The sequence below is a fragment of the Strongylocentrotus purpuratus genome, unplaced genomic scaffold, assembly GCF_000002235.5.
Source record: "Strongylocentrotus purpuratus isolate Spur 01 unplaced genomic scaffold, Spur_5.0 spur5_scaffold_1, whole genome shotgun sequence".
NCBI lineage: Eukaryota > Metazoa > Echinodermata > Echinoidea > Camarodonta > Strongylocentrotidae > Strongylocentrotus > Strongylocentrotus purpuratus.
Window position 1 is genome coordinate 31,984,701 of NW_022145594.1, and position 15,656 is coordinate 32,000,356.

General features: G+C 36.7%; 1 protein-coding gene across 1 annotated transcript in view; it reads left to right on the forward strand.

The window, feature by feature from the left end:
• The first annotated feature begins 2,539 nt into the window (after positions 1-2,539).
• Positions 2,540-15,656, forward strand: part of LOC115921325 (NACHT, LRR and PYD domains-containing protein 12-like) — a 28,164-nt gene continuing 15,047 nt past the window's right edge. Inside the window, exons 1-2 of the mRNA XM_030978690.1 lie at positions 2,540-2,545; positions 3,463-3,630. Coding sequence (XP_030834550.1) covers positions 2,540-2,545; positions 3,463-3,630 — 174 coding nt within the window. The remainder of the gene's footprint in view (positions 2,546-3,462; positions 3,631-15,656) is intronic.

Consider the following 15,656-nt stretch of genomic DNA (forward strand, 5'->3'; position numbering starts at 1 on the left):
ATCTCTTTTTTAAAATCAACGCTTGAAAGCAGAATAAAAACTTCATTATTTAGGATGACACTCCGAACAACTTAATAAACATATATAGGCTACACAACGTTGTACAGACTTAGGACTACACTTTTACATATCGATATACTTTTGTTAACCTTTTACTTGACACCAGTGCCAATCAGTAAGTTTGCTCGTTAGCTATATTAGTTGAATAAGTAATTTCTGGACCCCGTCTTACAAGGTGTTGCAATTGATCCGAATCAATCGCAAGTTTGAAGTCCCATTATCTTTTATTTACAAAGTTGCGATTGATCACAGCTTTTTATAAGACTGGGCTCTGGTCTTCACTAGCTTCGTGACAACCGAATTAACACCTGTATACATAAGTTTTGTACATTTAGATAATCAAGAAGCCTATGTTACAACTGTCCTATACAAAATTGGCACCGGGATGTCGTCGTTGAGTGCCATGTAAACTTAACTATTTACGCTACGATATTATCCTATATAAAGAAACTCGATTTCCAAAATCGAGTTTAAAATCACGTGATTTTGCCCATACAATTCACATTATGTTTTTGATTGAATTTTGCTATTATTCCCAACGATGGCATTTCATCCATAAATCCATATTGTACTTACATATAAAGGAACATTCCAAAACAATGTGTTGACCATGTAGGCCTATAATTGACTGACAAAGGCCATCTCTTTTGAAACACATAAAGGCCTGCCCGAAAAACCAAGTAACGTGTCCGTTTTGGAATCATCAATAACTTCCACTTCATTTTCCGTCGCGTGGCAAATCAACTCGTCTGATGGAAGACCTGAAACATATACGGTGACGTATTGTGAAGTCGATATCCCCGAGGAATGCACAAAGATCTGTGAAGTTAGTCCAACTCGGCTGACAATCGGGGGTCTTCGACCGTCTACGGTTTACCGAGTCACCGTGAAAAGCCAGAATGACTTCGGGTTCAGCGAAGACAGCGAGTTCATCGACATATTTACACAAAGTAAGTATGATTGGGGTTGTGTGTCCGGACACCTTTAAGATAAAGATTTCCCTTTTGCCTTTGGATTTAACGAAAAATATTAACCATATATATTTCATGCATATATCATGAATATTCGTCAATTATAATATATTTATATTTTTATATATACAATATAGCCAACTTTTCTCACAAGTCATGCACAAAGTGTATGGAATAGTATATACTCAATGCAATATGTAAGTCGAATATCCTAATGTGAAGCGACTAACGAATATTTGGAAAAGCACCATGAAAGAATAGGCCTACACTAGATCTGTCAACATTAAATTATAAATATAAATTTGATTTAAAAAATCATATCATGATTGCCTGAAATGTATTACAAACCTCAACTTTCGACTCATGATTTATCTATTTGCCTATGAATGATTAAGGGGAAGTTTTGCATCTATATATCTATTACGGAAAAATTAAGCTAATTAAAAACTAATAATCACAAAATATTGTGCGCTGATACACTGACTATGTTAACGTTTTCTGTACACTATTATTTTTTAGGTATCCCAAGTTCCAACAATGAAGTGATCGCAGTAGGCCTATATTTACCAATTAGTGTCAGCGTCGTTGTGAACATTGTCCTCATTGCCATCATTGTCTACTTGAAGATGAAGAAAAAACGTAAGATGAAATAACCTTTATAATTTTCTTATTATTCTGTAATTCTTATATTTTCATAAATGTTGTCTGCAGGTCTGATCCCTCAGTCACACTGCCGAACCGATTCCAGACCGACTGGTTCTTAGCCATTCAGTGTAATGTAATGATTTGATCGGGCTGGTGTCGGTCTCGTTGGTGTGACTGAGGTCAAATGTTATAGCGCTCTGCACGAGTAGGGCCTACTGATAAGTTGACAAACATATTACACTGTATAGTTGCCGTGTTATTCCCCTTATAATAGGGACTTTACGATTTGCGTGGACGTGTGACTTGCTTTTAAGGCACTGGCAGTCACATGTGACGTCCATTTAAGGCACTGGCAATGCCTTAAAAGGATGTCACACGTTTCAGTACACGTTCTCGTCGTGCAAATCCAAAAGTCCCTAATGTAAGGGAAGAGACAGCGAGAGAGAAATGAGGAAGGAGGGAGGGAGAGAGAGGGAAGTAGGAAGGACGGAAAAAAGGTCACTGATTGTAGCAAATCTACAAATGATGCACCAACAGCACATATCGAAATTCATATCGAAACTGGATTTAATAATTACAAGCTTGATTTAAAAAATTGATTATGATTAAATTTATTTTGAAAGTTATTTGGATGAAGCCCCCAGTCGAGCCAATTGATTAATGATATTATCTTGTTTACCTGCAGAACGTTCGAGAATCTTGAAATCTAGTTACTTCACAAAGCAACCCTTGCCGAAAACTCAACCTCCAACACAAACTACCGTAAAAGAAATTGCCGTCGACTCTAATAAAGTACATGTGAGTTTACGAACTAAGTAATAACATATTTCTATTTACAGATGAAATAAATATAAGTATCCTGCATGGATGTGAGTGATTGTGTGCTGAATATGTGGGTGTGTATGTATTTATTGACGGGTGAATGGATATAAATGTGCAGTGGTTAGTGAATAGTGCACACCACCATTGAATTCCTGTAATAGCTTCTAGGTTAATGGGAACCTGTATCAGCCTACGTATGCATCAAGCACATTTTCTTAATCTTCTTTTGGGTGGAGTGGGGTAGGGCTTAAACGTTAAGGCGAAACCTTGATAATACAATTGGTTTTGAAAGAATTTAAAAACATGTTTAACCATAACGAGTATACTCTGCAGCCTGATCTAAAACAAATCATTTTGAAAATCTTTCCTTAAAGTTCTAGGTGTAAGCTCAGTGAGCATATTACCATTGTAATCCCTACGGAGACGGGGTTCCCCGTGTGTTAAAAACCTATCATTAAAGCAGGTGACACTGTGTAATGTAAGAACTTCTTTGGATGAGCCAGTGACCTTACGTGATTGTAACAAAAATATGACACCATTATAGGTATCATCATCATAATCATAATCGTCATCATCATCATCATCATCATCATTATCATCATCATCATCATCATCATAATCGTCATCATCACTATCCCATGCACCCTTCTGAAATGTATCAGCCTAACATTTAAGATGGTGGTGTGATGTAAGCAATCAAAATCTATGCAATAAACCCTTGTTTGTTTGTTTGTTTTTATTTCCGTATAAAAGCATCACAACATACAAATACATACATAAATGAGATATACGGCGGATAGCCCATTTCAGGTGTATTAACAAAATACGCCTGTTCTTCCATGGGGTCCGGATAAAAAAGCTATTACACACGAATCAGATATTTCATACAATCATGGGGAAATTAGAATTATATATCTTGTCGATCTTGTCGATCTGTTTCTCTTTCTCTCTTTCTATAACACAGGACAGCGGTGATCATGTGTACCAAGACCTGAATGCGCCATCACGGCTGGTCGAACAGGGATGCGATCAGGTAGACGACCAGGCAGACTTCATCCTTGATCATTCTTACGAAGACTTTCCTGCAACGAAAGAAAGAGAAGAACACCGGGTCATTTACTCAAACGAATGTGTAAGGGTTCTGAAATAATAGTGGTAACCACGGTCGACCTTCTCGCCTTCTCGGTCTTGCATCTGCGCATTGGTTAGTTAAACAAGTCACCTTCTCGCTGCACGCTCAAACGTCCATAGTGGTGGGCCTGTCTTGCATTGTCGACCTGCGTGCAATTTCCCACCATCACATTATTGTACTTATGTAAATAGACGACTATACACTATGCGACATTTAGATATAAACCTAAATCTAAGTTAGATGTTGAAATGTTGGAAAGAAATACAGTATATTCATCGAGTGTTTGAAAACTTCCATGATCATTGTTATGTTACAAGCAGTGGTGGGTCTTAGATTGCCAGGATGGTTGGGGGAGGAGGGGCAAACTGCGAAAGTGCACTTTCCCACGAGGACAGTCATTGCATTCATTAACCAGTGACGAAGCAAGCATTTGTCCCTGGAATATGATTCTGAAAGCCTTGCCAGTCAATACAGACTCACTGACTAGAGGGGGGGGGGGGGTGAGAGGGGCAGGCATTTGAAAGGGGTAGTAATAGGGACCAGGCCAAAGGAAAAGGGGCTCGTGGGTAGTAGCACTTTGAATGCTCATAACAATGCATAACATGTATATAAATTTGCACTAATTCCAGTACAATTCTTTATAGAACAGTTCAAATGTGTATATAATAACAGTACTATAATTGCAATAGTACTACCTATAAGTGAATTATTTGTATTACCTGCAAAATTAATACATTTCTTAAACATAGGTTGACAGGAAACTTTTGAAATAAATGAACTGCATCAGTCCTCGCCACTTTTTTGGTGCTTTCCTTTGTATTGAAGCGTGCACATATATTCCATTATTTAGCTATCTTGCGAACAATCTAAGTGTATTACTTGTATTACTTGAAAAGCAATCCGATGTAAATCTGTACATAGCAAATTTGGTATCCCGTCAGGCTTTATCAGATGACATAAATTTACATTTTTGTCGTTGCTTATGATCTTTTATATTATTATTTGTTTTGTGTAAGAATGCCTGAAAATATCATGACTATTAAGCATCTGATTACAAACTATTACTGTCTGTACATACAATGAGATATTAACAATGTGCAACTGTATTTCTTGAATACTCCGCTTTTTATGAGGATACCAATTGTTGTGATATATGTAAACATGTGTGTATTTTTTCTTATATTTTGTTTTGTTGCTGTTATCTAATTTCATTGATGATTGTTATTGAATAGCATTGTTACCACACAGGGCCTCATGGAGGACCATCCTAACTGGTAAAATGTGCCACCCTGTATAGATATAATAAATAAATGAATACATAAATATAGAACACATTCATGAATGAGCTATTGAGCAAGCCATCATCAATATGTAAAGAATCCAGTCTGTATTATTCTCATATTTGTATGTTTGTTATATCATTTGTATGTCTTTTAATTCCCCCATAGATGACGATCTGCTCGATTTACCCTCTCTCTCTAATAACATAACATTACCAAAGTCCCCAGGTACCTATGATGATTATATTGCTGACAGCATCAATTCCTCTTCTGAAGAACTTCGATTTGATTTTGATCAGCAGGACCCAGCACAAAGCTCTTTCAGCAAATATATAATAGTTTCACAATTTGATGATATAGTTAAGAACTTTAAACGCGGTACATTCTCTCTACTTCATATTAATATAAGGAGCTTAAACAAACACTTTCATGATCTACAGTTACTTTTGAATAATCCCTCCCCCAAACCTCTATCTGTTATAGGTTTGACAGAGACTTGGCTGTCTCAGGATTCCAATATACTATTTTCTATTGATAACTATAATTTTATTTGCAAAAACAAGCAAGGAAGAACAGGTGGAGGTGTCGCTCTATACATACTTAAACGTTTTTGTTACTCTGTTCACGAAAATATCTCAATTAGTAATGACATCATTGAATCTCTTTTTTTAGAAATTAAAGTGCCAGGTGGTAATAATGTAATAGTATGTGTTGTTAACCGACCTCCGAGTTCTAATGGAAACAATTTTATAACACATTTGTCTGACTTGCTTCGAAATACAACATTTAATTATAAGGACTGTTTTTTGATTGGGGAATTCAACATAAATATACTAAAATGTGCCACTAATAATATCGCCCATGAGCTCATTGAAACTTTCTTATCTGCCTCCTTCTTGCCGCTTGTTTCCAAACCCACACGCGTAGCAAATCTGTCTGCCACTTTAATAGAACATATTTTCTCCAACATTACTCCTCATCCTGATTCAGAAATCATTCTTTCGGATGCAACCGATCACTACCCCATTATGACATACTACAATGTATCCCAGTCACTTAATAATCATGGTCCCCGCCCTCTACGACGTAAAGTTAACAATGCGAATTTAACAAGTTTAAGTGCTAGTCTTGAAAATGTGGATTGGTCATGTGTGTCTAATACAGAAGGATGATGTAGACTCTTCGTACGATACGTTTTTTTTCACATTTTAAACACCCAGCTAGATATGTTTCTTCCCAAACAAAGAGACAATAATAGAAATTTCAAAAAGTCCCCGAGACTTCCATGGATATCTAAGTCTCTACTCCGGTCTATACATCGGAAGGTATAGACTAAACTTAACATAAATAAACATCCTATAAAAAATACTTTGACTAAAATCATACGTTTAGAAAGAAAAAAATACTTTATACACCAACTTGAACTACATAAACATGATATGAAAAACACTTGGAAAGTCCTCAAACAAGCAAAGAATGTGGCGAACAATAAAGATGTTATAACGGAAATCAAACTTAATGATGACATTGTACAGGAGCCTGTCAACATTGCTAATATATTTAATACCCCTTTTTCCTCCATTGGGGATAATCTTGCCAAAAATATACCTCCTTCCAAAAAACATTTTACAGATTTTCTTGGTCCAGCTAACCAGAGTTCTATATTTTTTACTCCGACATATACACATGAAATTATAGACATCGTTTCAAACCTAGACAACAAGAAAAGTTCCGGCCACGATGACATCAATAATGTTATCCTTAAAGCCATTATTCAATTTATAGTACATCCCCTGGTTCATATATTTAATTTGTTTTTACTACATGGGAAAATTCCAAACTTTATGAAGATCGCAAAAGTCATTCCTTTATTTTAAAAAGGTGACAAACTTGATGTAAACAAACTATCGACCTATCTCCTTGTTATCTTCTTTCTCTAAGATCTTGGGGAAAATCATATACATTAGAACAGTTGCCTTCCTAAAAAATCCTAATGTTTTCTCCAATTTTCAATTTGGTTTTATGGATAAACATAGTACCATTCATGCTTTATTATCTTTTGTGGAGAAAGTAGCTCATGCTATTGACAAATCTTCTCACATGGTTGGTATTTTCCTCGACTTCTCCAAGGCCTTTGACACAATAAACCACGATATATTACTTTATAAACTTTCCCATTACGGTGTACGTGGAAAGGCTTTGGAGTGGTTCAGGAACTATCTTTCTAACAGAAAGCAATATGTCTTTTTAAACGATTGTTCATCGGATTTATGTAATGTTAGCTGTGGCGTTCCACAGGGGAGCCTCCAAGGTCCACTTTTATTTATTCTGTATGTAAATGACTGAGCAAAAGATTGGTCGGCTCGATCTTCACATTTCAACCCCCCCCCTATTGGAAAACCCTGGATCCGCCCCTGCACCCCCGTCCAAACCAAATCTGAGAGAGAGGGAGGGGGGGGGGGCGATGGGTATTATCACAAATGGTTGATGAAATATTGACCAGTTCAACATAATATAACGATGAGCCAGTTTTGGGCATGTAATTTACTACTACGTGCATTCAATTTAGTGTAATATTAAGAGGGATTCTACAAAAGAGTGGGAAACATTATTTTTTTAAAATTGAATAATTGGAATTATTTTTAATCACTGTTACACAATAAAATCTCTACATGCAGTTTGGTTAACTTTTGTTTATCTGACAAAATAATGTTGCCTGTGAATCATGTATTTGATCATCATATCGCTAATTCTATAATTTTGTATACATGAATATCCCGTGCTACACCCTTCTTTCGATATGTATATGTATACATATTCTAAATAATTGGAAACATTGATAGAGTTTTACAACATCAAAACTAGTGATTTGGAGGTGATGTCTTCTATAGTACTGCGGAAATGCATTTTCCCTGAATTAAAACCAAAAAAACAATTATTTTGAAATGCATTTACACAAACTTGAATGAAAAGACTTTTCCAATGAAATTGTTCTTTTGTATGATGTATATATCCCAGTTATGTGTTTGTGCTCTTATCTCTCTCTCTCTCTCTCTCTCTCGCTCTCCCTCTCTCACCCATGTTTTCCTCTCCCCATTCTCTCTCTCTCTCTCTCTCTCACTCTCTCATCTCTCTCCCTCAACTGTTCTCCTCCTTTCTCCTTTACCAGCCCCTTTATATCCCCCCCCTCTTTGTTGTAGCCCTAATAAGGTACGATAAGTTGAATACCAGTCACCAATGGATCCAAAGTCCAAAGACACTTCCTATAAAGATACACTTTGCTGATAAAATCACACAATATTAAACACGGATACCATCCCCTACAAGAACAATAACACTTGAAATTCACCCAACCTAAGATCAGCATACACAATTCCACAATACTCAGACACGAGTCCACCACAAAATAAACAAAATGTTTGAAATTGTCTTATCTTAGGCATATCTTGGTATGTGCATTTATATATTTTGAACATGCCACGAAAAGTGTGATATTTGTACAAACTTTGATGAGTTGAAAAAGAAAAAGTAACCGGGTGTCATTTGAGTTTGAATTTGAATGCACTTATTTCAAACATGCTTGCTCATTCACGAATTTGAATGACCACCGAGGTACCGTAGCCGGCATTAAATGAATTTGATGCTCTTTGCACGAAATGTACGCATTTAAATGAACCGATTAAACAACTGATTGCACGGGTAGTGAATTTGAAAGCTAATTCAACGCTGCAAGTGCGACTTGCGCGAATTCAAATGTTCGGAATATGAGCTTGAATGAAAAAAGTGTGGATTGGCCGCAAAAACCTATATTGAACAGAGACCATATGTGTCTATCTTCCTGAAGTGAAAAGTTGGCAGGAATGAGTAGAATTGTGATAATGTGTATCAAGACAATTACCCCGTGGACAATAACCCCCCCCCCCCCCCGAGGAAAATTACCTCCCACTCCTAAAAATTACCCCTAGGATAACTACCCCCAAAGAACAACCAAGGACAATCAACCCGAGGACAATTACCCCCTATCCTTAAAAAATACACCCTAGGACAGTTACCTCCCCCAAGGAAAACTACACCGAGGACAATATTTATTTACCACCCCCTGTTCATTAAAGGGGTGGTTTACCCTGATAATAAGTTGGTTTTAATAAAAGTAGAATTCTTACGGGGGGGGGGGGGGTTGTAATTGGCCGGTAGGTGATTTCCCATTTTCAATCCATGATTGGAGTGTGCTTCGGAACTCCCCCAAGTCCGCAATCCGGAGACTCCAGCCCACACGGACAAGCAGACGGACAAGCAGACCACCTATGTCCACTCCCCGATGACTCAAGCCCACACGGTCATGTACATTTCCCCCACATCCGCACCCCGGTAACTTAAAGGTAAAAACTAGTTCTGGTCATGCCATTGCATTGGGAAAGAAACGTTGTGGAATCGATCAGAACAGGTTGATCACGTAGCATATAAGTATTGGTGTGTACTGCAAGGTTCTGGAATCATCAAAATTATAAGAAATTTGGCCCAGTCATGGTAAAGTTACAATCACTGCACTGCACGCAGAAAGATGTACATGGGACTACGCGACATGTGCGCGACACGTGCGTTATATCTATCAGGTCCAAATAGATATAATAATTAACCAAATACACACTGTATAGTAGGAGATTTCCCGTAGTAGTCAAAACATATTCTTTCACATGATTGGTAATAAGAGCTTCCATTTCATTTTTTAGGAGGGGGGCGTTTCCAAAACTGGTCTTTACCTTTAAGCTCACGCACGCCAGCTATTCTCCACTCCTGACGACGGATAGTCAACTGTTTGAAACGTCGAGCCACTCCCGCCACCCATCCTCTCCAAGCGCTATAGTTCTCCTTAGAACTATAAGCTAAGAAATATAACCAACAGTCTTTTTCAAGACTACACCAACAGTCCTTTCCAGGACTACACACCCTCAAGAAAGATAACCGAGAGTTCTTTTCAGGACTCCTCAATCCTCCCTCTCTCTCACATGGTGCACCGGCAAGCCTAATGTATATTTACATCACCATGCAGGCCGATACTTACAAGCAGCATGAAAGCATATTTATATTCTATCTATACTTATCTCTCTCTCTCGCAGATATACACTCACGCTTATACATGCACACATGTTCCCTCCACACATCTGAAAGGTTAATTACACTGTGCTCTGCCCCCGCCCCCGCCCCCGCCCCCGCCTCCGTGTCCCCGATTCGCAGCCTATGTGCACGATGTTATATCAAGAGAAACTACATGTGATATTTACAGGCCTGACCTTTTATTGCTATGTCACAATGAAGGGTAAGGGCATCAATTCAATAATTTATATGAATATGAATTTATATGAATATGGAAGGAAAAATGTACACTGTAATTTAGAAATCAGAAGGGCATTCTGACACTTTCATATAAAATACCGATTTCCTTCATATTCACTGGTTATTAAAGCACTTCTAGGCCTACTGTAAAAGTAACGAAGTTCATATTAAGCTTGCAACAGTTTGTTAATTGGGATAAGCATGCACTAAATCGTACAAATGTTTACCATACTGCATATACAACTGAAGCAACCCCACGCTAATAGACCTACCCATTTTCTGGATTTCTGTATGAAGGGAAGATGTACACTGTAGTTGAGAAATCAGAAGGGCATTTTGACAATTGCATAATAAACTGTTTATTGGATCGCTGGTCGTCGAATAAAGCCTAGAGGAAATAACTATATGCCTACTGCCAAAGATACAAAGTTCGAGTATAGCGTGATTAGTACTACCAATATCGATATGTTATTTCTTATTACATTTAATGTATTAGTTATTGATAAACTTACAGTGGAAGTCACAGTTCTATTAATTATTGAAATGAAAGACTATTTTAAGGGTGTAGGCTCTCTGATAAGGCGAAATGATAAGAACTTAAACAATGGAGACTTGACATAATTCAAATTAATGCCGTTTCTTCTATTTGGAAAAGATATTTTCTTAATATAGAGATTTTCAAGCAATGTAAACTTGCATTATCAATTGTACACAATTGATATCACTTGGTTGAACCTTACAGAAATGCAAGCAGCAGCGGTCCCTCCCCCGAAACATATGCATTCTTTGAAATTTAATATTTATGTTACCACACAGGCAAACAAGCTCCCGATCTCCGTTTGCAAAATGGTGTTAGATTAATTGAGATGCCTTAAGTCGATTTCTAAATTCAAGAGAGAGAAAGTCAACTATTCCCCAGAGAGAGAGAGAGAGAGAGAGATATCCCTCATTCCCTTGGAGTCACTGACCCTCTATGGGACACTCTATATAATTTGTATTTTACACGGTCAAGACTCCATTGTTTATAGATCTTGCCAAAGGAGTCTGAAGACCCATAATACAACGTTTGCAGGCTTGTTAAATTATGCGAGAGATCGGAGCGACCGGGGAAGAACATTTTCAATTAAGGACAATAATCTCATGTATTCTCCAAACCTACAGTTAAACTTGTATGTAAAAATGATTGCTTGTTCGTGAGAAGAAAAAGGGGTTTGTATTGTTAGTGGCTGTAAAAGCCTTCTTACGGACAGCCTATTTCGCTTGTGTGGACCATGGATTATGCCATATTAATTTTCTTATAATTTGCGTTTGATTACCTTACAGCACAGGTCATTAATCCTTAAAATGGTTGGGAAGTAAGTTCCAAAACTTGCTTTACATGTTTAGGCTTTACCATATTAGGCTAAATGAAAAGAACTTAAACAATGGATCTTTAAAATAGTTGATTTATACATTTTCGTATTGACAAACAAAATATTTGTAAATAACATTTTCCGGCAATTGAGACCTACATTATGAAATGTACACAAGTAATATCCCTTGATCGAGCTCAACAGAAATAGGGCCAGTAATGGCCCTTCAAGCCCAATCCCCCACTTTTGTTTTTCCTCTTAATAACCAAATCTAAGCGAGGCACATGTAGACATTCGATTGTAAGATCCCCCACAGCCAAAGGTAGAAAATATATCAAGGATATAAATTATCGTCTCTTCAGTCATTTGTAGCAAATAGAAAATGGGGTATTTGTCAAAGAGCTTCCTTATGACTGGGCAATGTCACATGACTTCATCTCGTATAGTATTGTATGATATCTCTATTGTTCAATATTCTGCATGAAAGTATAAGGAAGAATAATTTGTCTTTACCATATAGAAATGAAAGCATATTCATATTTATCTCTCTCATGCAAATATACACTCACACATATACATGCGAACATATTCCCACCCATACATCCGAAAGGTTAGTTGCATTCTGCTGCGCCCCCTGGATTCGCTGCCAATGTGCACAATGTTATATCGAGAGAAACTACATGTGACATTTACAGGCTTGACCTCGAAGAGCCTCACTGATATAAAGGGATACTTTATATTGATCATACGAATAACCATTGCATACAGGACATTGTTATGGGTTTCTACCTGCTCTTATGTAAACAAAAAAGAAAATGAGGGGTTTCTGAAAAGAAGTATACAAATCTAAATAGACAAGATTTATTTGTATTGCCCTGTCAAAATGAAGCATAAGACCACCAATTTGATAATGTATATGACTTCATTCAAATTATTATTTTCGATCTTTGTAGATATGAACAAACTGTGATATGGAAGGAAAATTGTACACTGTAATTAAGAAATCAGAAGGGCATTCTGACACGTTCATATAAAAAAAACGATTTCCTTCATATTGACTGGTCATTAAAGCACTTCTAGGCACACTAACTAGGCCTACTGTAAAAGGAACAAAGTTCATATTAAGCTTGCAACTATTTTTTCATCGGGATAAGCATGCAATAAATCAACTCTTTTTCTCACCCTGTAAAAAAAAATCGTACAGATGTTTATTATACTACATATACAGCTGAAGCAACCCCACGCTAATAGACCTACCCATTTTCTGGATTTCTGTATGAAGGGAAGATGTACACTGTAGTTGAGAAATCAGAAGGGCATTTTGACAATTGCATAATTCACGGTTTATTGGGTCGCTGGTCGTCGAATCAACCTTCGAGGCAATAACTATAGGCCTACTGCCAAAGATACAAAGTTCGCGTATAGCGTGATCAGTAGTACCAATATCAATAGATTATTTCACATTACATTTAATGTATTAGTTATTGATAAACTTACAGTGGAAGTCATCAGTTCTATTAATTATTGAAATAAAAGATTATTTTAAGGGTGTAGGCTGTCTGATAAGGTGAAATGATAAGAACTTAAACAATGGATACTTGACATAATTCAAATAAATGACGTTTGATTTTTGTTTGTTTTACTATTGACAAAAGATATTTTTGTAAACGTAAACATTTATCAAGCGTTGTAGACTTGTATTCTCAATTCTACACACGTGATATTTCTTGAGTGAATGTAACAAAAATGCAAGGAGTAGAGGCCCCTAAATCTCACCCCTCCACAATTAATTCCTTGATCATAAATGATGTTAAGCGAGACACATGTAGAAAATGAATACAAGAACCATAAAGCATCCCCGCCTCCGAAAATATGCATTCTTTGAAATTTAATATTTATGTTACCACACAGGCAAATCTTGCTCCCGATCTCTGTTTTCAAAATGATGATGGGTAAATTTAGATGCCTTATGTCGATTTCTAAATTCAAGAGAGAGAAAGTCGACTATTCCCCAGAGAGAGACATCCCTGATTCCCTCGGAGTCACTGACCCTCTATGGGACACTCTATATAATTAATATTTTATACGGTCAAGCCTCCATTGTTTATAGATCTTGCCATAGGAGTCTGAAGACCCATAATACAACGTTTGCAGGCTTGTTAAATTATGCGAGAGAGCGGAGCGACCGGGGAAGAACATTTTCAATTAAGGACAATAATCTCATATATTCTCCAAACCTACAGTTGAACTTGTATGTAAAAATGATTCCTTGTTCGTGAGAAGAATAAGGGGTTTGTATTGTTAGTGGCTGTAAAAGCCTCCTTACGGACAGCCTATTTCGCTTGTGTGGATCATGGATTATGCCATATTAATTTTCATATAATTTGCGTTTGATTACCTTACAGCACAGGTCATTAATCCTAAAAATGATTGGAAAGTAAGTTTCAAAGCTTGCTTTACATGTTTAGGCTTTACCATTTTAGGCTAATTGATGAGAACCTAAACAATGGATCCTTAAAATAATTGATTTATACATTTTCGTACTGACAAACAAAATATTTGTAAATAACATTATCCGGCAATTGAGACCTACATTATGAAATGTAAACGAGTAATATCCCTTGATCGAGCTAAACAGAAATAGGGCCAGTAATGGCCCTTCAAGCCCCCTCCCCCATTTTTGTTTTTCCTCTTAATAACCAAATCTAAGCAAGGCACATGTAGACAATCGATTGTAAGATCCCCCACAGCCAAAGGTAGAAAATATATCAAGGATATATATTATCGTCTCTTCGGTCATTTGTAGCAAATAGAAAATGGGGTATTTATTAAAGAGCTTCCTTATGACTGAGAAATGTCACATGACTTCATCTCGTATAGTATTGCATGATATCTCTATTGTTCAATATTCCGCATGAAAGTATAAGGAAGAATGATTTGTCTTTCGATATAGAAATGAAAGCATATTCATATTTATCTCTCTCATGCAAATATACACTCACACATATACCTGCGAACATATTCTCACCCATACATCCGAAAGGTTAGTTGCATTCTGCTGCGCCCCCTGGATTCACTGTCCATGTGCACAATGTTATATCAAGAGAAACTATATGTGATATTTACAGGCCTGACCTCGAAGAGCTTCACAGACATAAAGGGATACATTTTACATAATTCATTTACTAGTTATCAAAATAATATGACCATCTGGTTTTATATTGATAATATGAATAAACATTGCATACATACATTGTTATGAGGTTCTACCTGCTCTTATGTAAACAAAAAAGGAAATGAGCGGTTTCTGAAAAGAAGTATATAGATCTAAATAGACAAGATTTATTATGTATTGCCCAGTCAAAATGAAGGCTAAGGGCATCAATTTGATGATTTATATGAATGCATTCAAATTAATATTTGAGGTCTTTGTAGATTTAAACAGGCTGTGATATGGAAGGAAAATTGTACACTGTAATTATGAAATCAGAAGGGTTGTCTGACACTTGCATATTAAAAAAACGATTTCCTTCAGATTCACTGGTCGTTAAAGATACTATGTTCCTTTTGCAGACAACCTCAAATTCTGTAAAACTTTGCAGGAATTATGAATATGTCATGTATGTCTTATCTGTGAAATTTAAACGTCAGCAGTGTCCTAATATTCAAATTATGCAAGGAAACCCGTTTACTTGCTAGACTTCACTGTCAGACACTATTGAGTGACTGACAGGCTTTTTTCTTCTTTGGGAATAACATACATAATATGAGCTGTAAAGGATTTGTCTACATCCATAACCCACTTCTTGTAATGGCCAAAATTAAACAGATTAAATCCTTGCGCAGCATAAAACGTACGACCATGCGGTACAATGGTCTGAAAATCAAGACTATTACCTATTGGCTCTATACACTATGAACATGACGGACAAAGAAAGCGGACAAAATATACAGTTCCTCAGGTAGACAAAGGAACATCCCTTCACTGCTATTATGTAAAAAGGTGAATATGCATGTGACACCTGTTCTACACAATTTTACATAATAGCAGTGAAGGGAT